This window comes from Rhipicephalus microplus, chromosome 9 (assembly GCF_043290135.1).
Source record: "Rhipicephalus microplus isolate Deutch F79 chromosome 9, USDA_Rmic, whole genome shotgun sequence".
Classification (NCBI taxonomy): Eukaryota; Metazoa; Arthropoda; class Arachnida; order Ixodida; family Ixodidae; genus Rhipicephalus; species Rhipicephalus microplus.
Window position 1 is genome coordinate 38,770,219 of NC_134708.1, and position 12,179 is coordinate 38,782,397.

The following is a 12,179-nucleotide window of genomic DNA, read 5'->3' on the forward strand; positions in this document are numbered from 1 at the left end:
GGGGCCCGGTGAGTGGCCCTTAAGTCATGACAAGTATGCCCATTTTTTAAAAAATATAATGTGTGATATACTATTACGGATGATATGGGTTTATTTACAATGAGGTCAATGAAGCAGCAGGCAGAAGGCAAGGGACGGTAAGATGCTGCCGATCAGCAAAATCCACAAAGCCTGTCCTTCCTCTTCGTTCGCACGCTTCTGCCGCCACATTAAAATATACATACCATCTGAATTCAACTGGAAATTATTCGAACCAAATCACCATTTGCTTCGAATTTGCTTTGAACCTAAAGTTTACTATTTGCACAAAGCTAATCACGTGGTATGCCACACTCTGCGAGCACACGCGGTGCTCGGGACTTTTGGTCGAATTTCACAGTTTTTTACGGAGAAAGCTGCTCTCTGAAGTGAGTCTGGCAGCGGAGATGCTCTGGATATGCTAATGAAACACACAGGGAGCGCTCTCGATCTGCCAATAGCTTCACATGGAGCAGAAAAACTGCTTCCGAAAGTGCTCCGAATCTACCAATGAAATTCACCATTAATGAAACAATAAAAAGCAAACAAGACAAGTTTGTCGAGATTGACAGGAAGTGGTCCTCTATTCCTCTTTCTTTTCGTCGCCACCCTTTTTCTCCATGCCCTCCCGGTGCTTGCGTTGCTTCTTCGTCTCGGCCTCGTCGATCGGTGCAGGCTTCACAAAAGGAATCATTTCCCGGTATGCTGCAAATGTGAGTGGACACCATCTTATTACAAGTGCAATTAGCAAACAAAAACTTGTGGAAAGTACTGAGGCATACTTGGGTTATAACACTCGTGAAAACGCCGAGTTCTCGCTTATGCTTCGTAGGTAGCCTCTAATTAAAATTTTGTACCTCTTGTAGGCTTCGTGGCTAAGAAATTAGAAGGCTCACGCTTTGACGAAGCAGAAATTTGCATTTATCGTAAAGCCAGTCTCCCCGAGCCTTTTGTCATTAAGGGCACAGCTGAATTGTTACTATTCCACTTACTACAACTCAAGTTTTCGGCTATTTCAACTGTTCCACGAGACTGTTCAGCAACACTTGCTGGCAATTACCCAAAAGGCACCAGCTAGTAGACGCACGCAGCGATAGCCATTATACAGTGAAAGTATGTATATATGGAGAAAGAAAGGCGCAAGACGCAACCTTGAATTTCTAGAAGAGTTCAGAGAAACACAGAGCAAAGTGGGAGAATGTACAAACAAATAGAGATGTGCGAGTGCTCACCGGGTGGCATGAACGGCCTCAGGGCTTCCGGCACGATGACACCCTCGTCTGTTTGGTTGTTCTCCAGGATGGCGCAGATCACCCGAGTCGTGGCGCACATCGTTGCATTCAGCATGTGCACGTATTCTGTCTAATGACAAGAACAAAAGGTTAAGATACAGTATATGCATGTGCTGCGCATGTGCATGTATGTGTGCATCTACATGTACTGTGTAGAGCTGCGCGAGTAGAAAAATTTTGGGTGCGAAGCGAATATCAAAGTGCGAAAGTTTTAGAATATTTCTAGAATACTTTTCTAGTACCGTATTCACTCGCGTAATGAACGCACTTTTTTTCTTAAAAAATCGGAGCAAAGTTGGGGTAAATTACCCGGGGTAAATTTTATGAAAGCTTTTTCGGGAGAAGAAAAAAAATGTGGTAATGCAAAAAAAAAAAGTTAGGTCGTTTGGCCTTTTGGCTTTTAGTACGCGAACACTGTTTGGAAACAGCTTCTTTAATGCATTTTACTCATTTTCGGTGGTTGATGGCACTATCTTCTGCAAGCTGACCCTGGGCCTCCCGCACACACACGCCATAAAAACGCTTTACGACTATCTTTTCTTGCAATCCTTTAACTGCAACAATGGTATTTGCTTGTGAGTTGAGGGGCGTCTAAAAGGCGGGGAACGGGGAATGAAGGGACAGTTAGAATAAAGAAAAAAGAAAGGCTAAAAAAGAAAGGGAGGGGAGTCGCAAAAAGCCACCAATGGCGGCAGTTTGGTGACCTTCGCTTGCTTTGTGCTTATCAGCTGCCATGTCTCTACAATGTCTCTACACTCGCACCACTGGTGAACCCTGCTGGTGAACTTTGCTGTGGCGCACAGATAAGACGCAGATGCGGACATCCAACAAGCGAAGGGGGGGGGGGGGGGGGGGGGCGAGCGCCGAGGTGGTTGAGTTGGGTCGGCAAAGTAATAGAAAATGGAAGAGAGCCAATGGGTGAGGAGGCGCCAGGTGTCAGTTAGCGGGATTGCAGCGGATTAATGTAGGGGATGCATTTATTATTTCGGGGGAAAAAAATCCAAATTTTGATGACTGAAGTTGGCGGTGCGTTTATTATGTGAGTGCGTTCATTACACGAGTAAATACGGTAGTTCAAAGCGAAATTGGGAGAAAAAAAGTTGGACAAGATTCCTAGGCATATTCTAATGAGATATAGCAACATGAAAGCGTTTCTTTTTGCTAGGTTGATGAAATGCTGACGAAGTGATGTTTCATAGTTGTCTTATCGAGAATAAGACAATGCAGAGGCCGAATGGTATTAGAACATGATTTGATACAAGCAAAGTGTTGCCAACAACACTCTGCCTGTGAAAGGCAAAGATGCTATTTCCTCAGCCTCTCCTTCTCTTACAACTGCTGTGGAAGCCCAACTGATGTGGCAGATAGCGTTGTGCTCCCTTTGAGTTAGGTGCTCCAAATCTGCCTTGTAGACCTCAACACAAAAAAAAAACATTTGAAACTTTTGATTATAAAACACGTCGGCGTTCAAAATTTTGAACTTCCTGCCAGAATTTCAGGTCGAAAACCACATTAATTGAGCCTCCACCTCTCCTATGTCTATCATCTCTATATTAGAAATAGCGTTATCGCGAGTCAATATATTTGCGACCGTAGCTGAGCGTGAAGGGTAGCTTAGCCACATTACGAGAATGTAGTGAAGTGAAGCATAATAAAATCTGATGGGGTTGCTTTAAATAAGACGTTGACTGCATTTGTCTTCAGGAAGTACGAATAGTAAAAATTCCAGTGTGAATCGAATCAAATAGAACACATATTTATTTAGAATCTATTTAGAACACATATACATGATACTGCTGTCATGACGTCAAGGTGACTATTCATATTGAAAAAACAAAATTAAACACAAGCACTAAGTATTATCATAAACAGATGCGATAAGTTGCGAACAAAATATCGTGGCACATGTGAAGTGCTACAACATCAAAGAAACGGCACATAATTTAGCAGCGATTCGCAAGACAAGTTTCCTGTCGTCTATGGCACTGCATCGCCCTCAGCGGAAAGACTGTTTCTAAGGTTCAGAATAACCTCCACTGCCTGCCACACAGTTTTTGCCATGGAGATTCCTGGAAAAATTACAGCACTTAAGGCACAGTCCGCACTCTAAGGAGAGTTTCTTCGCCCTGCACCTTACGCATACTTGGGGTATGTTTCTACCATGCATCAATAGCCATCATCTAGCTCGCTTGTGTTTCTTTTTTTTTTTTTTTTTTTTTTTGAAAAGGGTGCGCTTTACAGTTTCCCAATGTCACAGCGATAGTGAGCATACCATACGTGACCTGAAAGCACTGGGTGTGCCGTGAGAACAAAGGGAAAGCGCTAAAGACCTAAACTATGCCCTTCTTCCTTTTAATTTTTTTTAGGAATGCACATCAATACTCGTTATCTGGCTCATGTGTTTCCTTATTTGGTGTAGAGGTTAGAAGAAGGCAACTGCCTCCTCTAACCTATTGATAGCTAAAGCTTTCTTTAGTAATTCGTGTAAGAATTATGCATTCTCCAAAAAAAAAAAAGAAGACCAAGGGAAGAGTCTTTACCTGCGCGTTCATCTTTTTGGTCTGGCCATACCGGACCAGTAGGCGGCGCGCTTGATAGTCGAGGCAGTTTGAGCAGGACACCAGCTCTCGGAAGGCACCAGACCCAGGAAACCAGGCTTCCAGGTCATGCTTCTTGGCCGCGGCATTGTTCAGCGCTCCTGGAATGCAGGGGGAAAGAAAATGTATGGCGAAACTTCTGAAAGCAGCCTGCCATCACCGATTAGAAGATTGACTGCCCGAGTGTTAAATTACTGATCATGTTCTTAGGACGTCTATTTTCTGTGAATGGTACTTCATTTATGTAATTTGCTGTTGTAAGATATATTTTGATCACTACTGTCCAAATTACAAGTCTACCAGTATTTTTTTTATGTTTGGCAATTTATTTCTGTGACTCTTGTGGCCCCCCTCTTCATATTTCTTTTAGTAACTTCGTTATTGCAAGACCCAGTTTTTGTGATGCCTAAAAACTCACCCTGAGACAGCCTCATGACCAACACCATGATGAATAAAAATTAAAAACAAAATCTACTGCTTGCTTATGAAAACAGGACATACATGACTAAATGCAATTAGGCATTAGAACAATGTGCAAAACAATTCATGCCATCAAAGTCCAGAAAGCGCATTGTGAAGATCGTGGAGTACCAGAGCAGCTCACTAACGATCGCACTGTCACTCATAATCTGCATGTAAAGATACTGCTTGTGACAAAATTCACAGTGCTGATTCCCCATGTTATAAAGTACATCAAAACTGCGATTTGTTGAAAAGTTTCAACACGGTCAACAAGCAAGGCACTTAGCTCACTCAGTCGTGATTGCATCAGCTGCATATACATATAATAAATAAAAAAATGCATAGCACAAAAATGGTTAAAACATTAAACAGAAAGCCATGCAGCCATCCTTTCAAGGAAACCATGATTTGACTGAGAATGGAAGTGGCACATATACATTATGCAATGGGGACTGTATGGAATATCACTAACAATAGCACATGACTTTCGTTTTCATCCAATGCCAAATGCAAAGCTACTGCTGAAAATGCAGCACAAAGTGAAATAGAAATAAAAGAAAGAAAGGGGAGGTGGGGCTTCTCACACTGACATAACGGACTCCCTAAAGAGGATGTCCTAGAAGAGCACAGGAATCGTACATACTGTTGAACCTTGATTTGATGAGCTACTAGTTATATCAAAGTAATTGAGTAATAGTACTGCTTTTAAGAAAGAGACACGAGCATATGTTCACAATGAATTGTTGGATATAATTAGTTATTGAATATAACAAGTATGTAAGCATATGCAAATATTTTACTTTCTATACCTAAATAAACATTTCAGTTATTCGATTTCGCTTTGACCCAAATTTAAATTATTCGGAATCCTTAAGTAGTATTCTAAATAAACAAATAAGTATATATAAACCGCATGTAACCCCTGTAAAGGTGGTTTCATTGCAGTGAAGAGACATACTGTGAATACGTCCATTCAAAGGAATCCGTATTGCCGCGAAGCTTTGCTACAAGGTTATACGAACATATTACCCCCACATAGATTCATAACTTCACATAGAAGCTCGTCATACCGGCTTATATGGTCTTAGTGAATTTTAAATTGTTACACATTTTACAGGTTATCACATGCATTCTACTTAAGTCAAATCCTGCTAATATTTAGGGTTGCTTCCGCTTCCTTTTTATGAACCAAAAAGGAGGACATTGGTACATGCCTTGTTTCAAGTTCGAAAAACAATTGTGCAGGTTAGTTTGGTCGTTACCATTATGCAGATTTTTTTATATATAATATGTGATACATGCCATTCGAATTCGATTCAAAATGATTCAACCAAATCACCCATTGCTTCGAACTTAAGATTTCCTATTCACACATGCTTACAAATATATTTCTGTCAGATGCGCATTTTTATGATGAGATCTTGACTCCAACCGGCCGGCACTCACTCAGGCAATAAGGAAGTGGTAATGGTGACTTTGCCCCCCAATGCGGCATGGTAGTCGGACAGTTCACATATCATCCAACTCAGACAGCGAACTAGAAAAATTATTTTACTAAACTCCATGGATGGTGCCTCACTATTCCCAGTGCGCATCAGAAATTTGCAAAGGTGTTCTTTTGGGCCCTCACCTGACACAATGCTGACGACGCGATAAGGAATGCCCAGCTTCTGGCAGAACTCCTCTGCGTTGCCGATCATCTCGTCGAACATCTCCCACGACTTGTTGTCGTGCGGCGAGGTGATGCAGAACTGCTCCACCTGGGAGAAAGGAATTCAGCGGTGATGTTTCAGATCCACCTACAGAGAGCGGACACTGCAAGCTGGATACACAGCACACTATTTGTGTGATGATGAGAACCTTCGTTAAAGCACGTTAGGGCTTGTTAACTTGCCAATAAGCATGCTCCAAGCTCACCAATTCATACATAAGTCCTCAGCTACCACATTTTCTACATACCATTCTGCACTGCGCACCACGCAGACGCTTCAACTAAAAAAACAGTTTGTGCACCCCTGTCCAGCTTCTGTACAGTCTTCGCCCCCTGAAGTGACATAATATTGCCCATGGGAAACTTTACACAGCACTGGCTTTGTCGGTTGGTCCTCTGCAGTGAAAAACAATGCCTTGGCCCTCCAGTGATGTGGTTTTGGCCATGTAGTTACTGCGTATTTATCTACCTGACCAGTGCCTCACATCGCGCTTCCTCACTGTGCCACTTTGATATTAGTGACGTTTGGGGAAAGCCTTGCTCAGTCACTGGATATGGACTGTTGACATAATGGCTGACTATGTGTTACATTACCGATGAGGATGGAGTTGCAACAAGCTACGCCTACCCTACTTCGTGGTGATAGCAAGTGAGGAACAGAAACTAGCTGGAATGATTGATCTGTCCCAGGTATCTTTATAATTACATCCCTTATTCGCAAATTTCTTGTGGCAACATGTTCACTTGTACAAAAGCACAATTATTTATTCACTACAAATTTAGGACTGCGAGATCGTTTAATGGCTCTTTAAGCATGCATCTTGCAACTGACCTTCTCGAACTGGTGAACACGGAAGATGCCGCGGGTGTCACGACCGTGCGAGCCAACTTCCTGACGGAAGCAAGAGGAGATGCCGGCATATCGGATGGGCAGGGCCTCAGGCGACAGCCACTCGTCCCGGTGAAAGGCAGCGATGGGCTGCTCGGAGGTGGCGATGAGGTACTTCTCGTCCACCGCACCGTCACCGCCCTTGCCGATCACCTGGTGGCAGAGAGAAGGGAGCACACAGCCACGTGGTGCAATGGCTAAAGATGCAAATATCAAGCTGGTAAAGATGGAAGTTTTTTACTGGGCATGCTTTTGCCTACAAAAAAAAAAGAAGTCAAAGTACAAGCAACGTTCGCAGTGATATGATTACAGTGAGCATGGACGTCGCTCGTGAATAATTTGATTGTCTTTAGAGCATGTCGTATTTTATACATGAGTAACCGAAAATTCTAGCACCATTACGTATGCTTGTGTTAGCTATAGAGTAATCTTGATTACTCGCACTATGCACGCCGTCTTATTAGAACAGCCTGGTACATCTTGGGTAAACGTGCTTTTAACCGAACAGGGACGGACTGAACGCACCACAAACACAGAGCGCAGACTAACAACTATTTCATTTTCAAACATTTTCTTCGCATATATACACAAAGGAAAGGCATAGCAAAAAGACCTGAGGCAAGATAAAAACGAAGTAGTCAAATGGGCATGCACATGAAAAAATTGAGTTGTTTCTATAAAATGAATTTCTTTTGAACGAAGGTGCACTGATACATTTGTTGGCATGTATCATATCATAAAATAAAGTAGTTGTTAGTCTACACTCTGTGTTTGTGGCTGTCCAGTCTATCCCTGTATGGTTAAAAGTGCGTTTACCCAAGATGCAACACCAGCTGGCCCATGGCTCTTTAGTCCTGGTACAGTTGGAACAATCGTTCCAAACATTCAGGCAGGGCCTGTGCCAAATAGATTTATAAAATTTTGTGAGCAAAACCCGATCACGTAAACATAAGGCAATAAAGCATAGCCATGCCATTCACAACAACCAATCGAATGATCGTATGTTCTGTTTAACTGTAGCTTCAAGCGTGGCGTACGCACGCAGCACAGCTCGTCTGCCGCTTACCTTATACAGCTCCTCGTCGAATTGGCTGAGCTGGGCCACCTCCTGCATGACCTCCTTGCGCATGAAGAAGGGTGTATACAGGGGCGAGTAGCCCTTGGCGTGAAGCATCTGCAACGCCAGCTGAAGCAGGGCCTGCTCCAAGAACACGGCGGCGTTCTGCACGAACATGAATGTCGCCATTTTCTTAAGAAAGGGTGTGGGAACAACCTTGTTCAAGTTACAGCCATGACTTTGAAATGGGATGTCAAAGCACCTGCATTTTTAAAAAAGTCCTATATCATACAGCGGTTGTATCAATTAGAAAAGCTGGTCAGCATTTTGACAAGAGGACCTATACAGTTGTTAAGGCCTACCTCTCGGTTTCGTGTCTCGTCCGAGTTCTTCCACCTTCTACTTTTGCGCTAAAAATATATCGCACGCTATGCGGTCATCGTCATCAGCATCAGCCTGACTATGCCCACTGCAGGGCAAAGGCCTCTCCCATGGTCTGCCAATCAACCCGGTATTCTGCTTTCTGCTGCCACGTTATACCGGCAAACTTTGTAATCACATCGGCCCTCCTAACTTTCTGTCTCCCCTTCATGCGTTTGCTTTCTCTGGGAATCCAATCAGTTACCCTTAATGACCAGCGGTTATCCTGACTATGCGCTACGTGCCCGGCTCATGTCCATTTGAATCTCATGTAAAAGGAAATTGGTTAAACGGACTTGCTGCTTAAATGAAAGAATTGTCTCTGATATCACTGATTTAGTACTTGTATTTCAACTCTCTGTTCATCTCTCGCTAAACGAAACTCCCGTCAAATAAAACATATTTTACTGGTCCCTTTAGGTTCTACTTAACAAGAGTCTACAGTATTTTATCAAACATTGTGTTTAAAAGAAAGAGCTAGCTCAGCAACACAGGAAGAATTAATAATAATGTCTAGGGTTTTACAAGCCACAATATGGTTAAAAGGCATGCCGTAGTGGAGGTACCATAAATTTAAACCATCTAGTTTTCACACTACGCGTTGATACGTCTATTACCCTGATCGATCTTTAGCTGCGCCCTCTTTTTTTCTTTACTATCGCTCAGCAGTATTTTCCCTGACAGTTCTGCTTTGGGACCTTTTCGTGTACTTACACAGCCTGTGTGCATGTAGTCCTGTACGACACTATGCTTGGCAAGCTCCAAATTAGAAATAAATTAAAAGGCTGCAAGACAGACAAAGTCTTACTTTTTACCACACCATCATGTCAATAATGATGTAATCGATACCACTCCGACACGATCTCTAACATACACGCTTAATAAGCATGATCATCCTATATGTGAGAAGCTTATTGTTTTTTTTTTTTTCACTCAAAGTGCGAATGCCTTGAGAGACTTCTAGGTGAGAACGGGAGGCAGGTGACCTCCCACACAAATGGCGCGGTAATAACAAGCCCTCTCAAAAATGAAACTGTGCACTAACCATGAGGTAGTAGCCACGCCCGCCAGCCGTGACGGAGCCCCTGTCGCCATCCATGCCATTGATCATGACGATTAAATCAACGTGCGAATACTTCTTTTTTGTTGCGACGTCTCCGTGGGTCTTTATCACAGCATTTTCATCCTGCAGAACAAAAAGTTATTACAACATTCATTTAGAGTTCTAGATGCTCCACTTCCTCACTCCCTCACTGCCATTACAAAATTTGAAATACCATATATTTTATGACTGCTTTCAAAACCCAAAACAAATATCTTCTGAACAGACATGAAACAATGTGAATAATCATTTCAAGCTCTGCGTGGCTGTGTCAGTAAAGTAAGTGTTACACTGCCAGTTTCTTCTTGTTCTTGAATTGACCTTGCTAGGTTGTCCTTCAATATCCAATTATTGCTACTCATTTGAATAACCCTCGTCGCATGGGCATGTTTGTTCGGGATCTGACTGGCCAACCACAACTGGGTCATTTTTGAAAACCGCAAAGGGAGTCAACCAGAGTCATGAAATGTGAATCGGACTGGGCTCGGTGATGTCCAAATGTGCCTTGAGTGACCGGTCGAGTGCCGGAACACGATCGGCTTCATGGTTTGTAGTCTCCCAAAGCGACTTTGAGAGACGCTGTAGACGAAGGCTCCGTATAATCTCTACCACCTCGGTTCCCTTAACATGCATCGACCTTACAAAAGCCTATAGCATGTTTCTTCCCTCAAAATGCAACAGCTGTTAAGCAGTGCAATCACTGATCCACCTCAGCGACCATGGTGTATCAGAAGTGAAAGAGACATGGGGCCCACACCTCGTCGTTGGAGACGACACACGACTCATGGAGCCAGTTGCCCATTTCTCGGAGAGCGGCATTTCGTTCCGCCTCGTAGGTGTCCAGGTCCTTGTTACACTGAACTATGGCTTCGTCGATGAGCACCCTGATTCGCTTTATCTGGTTGACAGTGAGGCTCTGGAAAAAGAAACAGAAACAAAAGTAGAAGCGACAAGGCCAAGTTTGGAGAACGTCTCTGAAGACGTGTAGAAAGGAAATGCTATGCACCAGATGCCATCTATCCATAATCGTTGCTAGCAGCTATAGTTTTCTGCTGTTTAGCATAAGGTGACGCACTCTGTTTTCAGTTGCTGTGTTCGTATTACGATTGAAGCAAAATGCAGAAGAGCTACACATTGCAAATTAGCGGGACCACAGTGCCAGAAGGCATGCACTGACGATAATTAGAAGTTCTTCAAATACTAGCGTAAAGCTTCTCTTGTGGTCCAAATGTAGCTTTGGGAAGGTAAAATAACTTTATCATTAAAACAACAAATGCAATAGATGGCTCTGCTTTGGTATTGTCTTGATGTGTATGAGTCATGAGAAAAATGAAGGGGAATGTTTTTAGGGCATCCCAGAACTGTTCCTTTAAAAATGCTGTTTTAAGAACTGTGTTAGAAACGACAACTGACATGACTTTGAGATCAACTGTGATGGTTTAGTTTATTGGAAACGTGGTAAACATTGTTACTGTTCATAGCACTGGGTTGAAGATTGCTGCAGTCTGTGTAAACTGTAGCATTTTTTTAGCGAAGCTTGTGAAGGGCTCATTTATAAGACGGTACAGCAATTTACCTGTAACACCTCCGACGTGAGTTCGCTCAGCTTTTCAACGACGCTGTCGGGCAAATGGTCACCTTCTCCAACATTCTCTTTTTTCTGAAACCAACAGCAAAAAAAAAAAAAAGAGCACAATGTCTATTAGGCGTGCTCCGCTGGCCGTCCAGCGATGACAAGACAATGGGACACAAGAAGAATGCTATGAGACAGTACTACAATAGCACTTTCAGACCACGATCTAACATAGAAAAATGAAAACGTAGGCGACGTACAACCGTGGCAAACGTTGTCGTCGGTAAAGGTTCAGAGGCAAAGTCGAAATCGGAACCTTCGTGCGATAAGGTCATGCGTAAACAGGTCGCTACGAACTCCTGAAACCGAGACCACTTCGAGTTGCGTTTTGGGGTTTCAGAACGGACCTCAGCGTAACGAAGTACGCTAGGTGGTTTCGTGCGAGCAATACAAACAGTCACTGATCGGCTGTCAATGACTTACCTTCATCTTCTGGCCGATCTCCTTGCTGCACAGGTTTTTCAACTTGTTCCAGTTGTCCAGTTGGTGCCTCACTGTGGGAAACGAAACGCGGGCAGGGACCGTCAGACGTGCCGGTTGGAAGCATTTTACACACGTCTCTGCTTATATCCCGCATGGCATCCGAAAAAGCGAGTGACGAAACGCGGAGCCGCGATTGCCCGATACACCACGCGCACGCAAAGCGCAAGAAAACGTGCTTTCGCTAGCCGCTTGTCATTCACACACAACTCACGTTTTCGCCACACCGTATCGGCATCCACGACTTTGTCCACGAGCCCGGGATCCTTAAAACGCCTCCTCTGGTTCTGCCGAATCTTCTCGGGGTCTCCACCCTTGTCGGCGCGAAATAGTTCTAGGTCCAAAACCATTTTTACGTTTTGCCGGCTGGTCGATCCGTAACGTGAAGTTGGCGAGGCGAGGCAGAAAGGGAGGAAACGAGTCGAACGACAGACAAACAACGCGTGGCAGTTTCTGAACGCTTGGGGAAAGCACGGACACTACCGCTTCTTAGAAGTCTACTAAAAGTTTACTATGCT

The 12,179-nt window shown here is 43.6% G+C and overlaps 1 protein-coding gene across 1 annotated transcript; it reads right to left on the bottom strand.

The window, feature by feature from the left end:
- Nucleotides 1-573: 573 nt before the first annotated feature.
- Nucleotides 574-12,101, bottom strand: SerRS (Seryl-tRNA synthetase). Its single transcript, XM_037415785.2, has 11 exons — nucleotides 11,876-12,101; nucleotides 11,605-11,675; nucleotides 11,125-11,208; nucleotides 10,306-10,464; nucleotides 9,492-9,632; nucleotides 8,036-8,191; nucleotides 6,913-7,122; nucleotides 6,000-6,129; nucleotides 3,851-4,008; nucleotides 1,251-1,380; nucleotides 574-723 (listed from the first exon to the last, which is right to left on the bottom strand). Exons 1-11 carry the CDS (start codon nucleotides 12,009-12,011, stop codon nucleotides 602-604), a joined length of 1,497 nt encoding a protein of 498 aa, XP_037271682.2. The 5' UTR covers nucleotides 12,012-12,101; the 3' UTR covers nucleotides 574-601.
- Nucleotides 12,102-12,179: the final 78 nt, after the last annotated feature.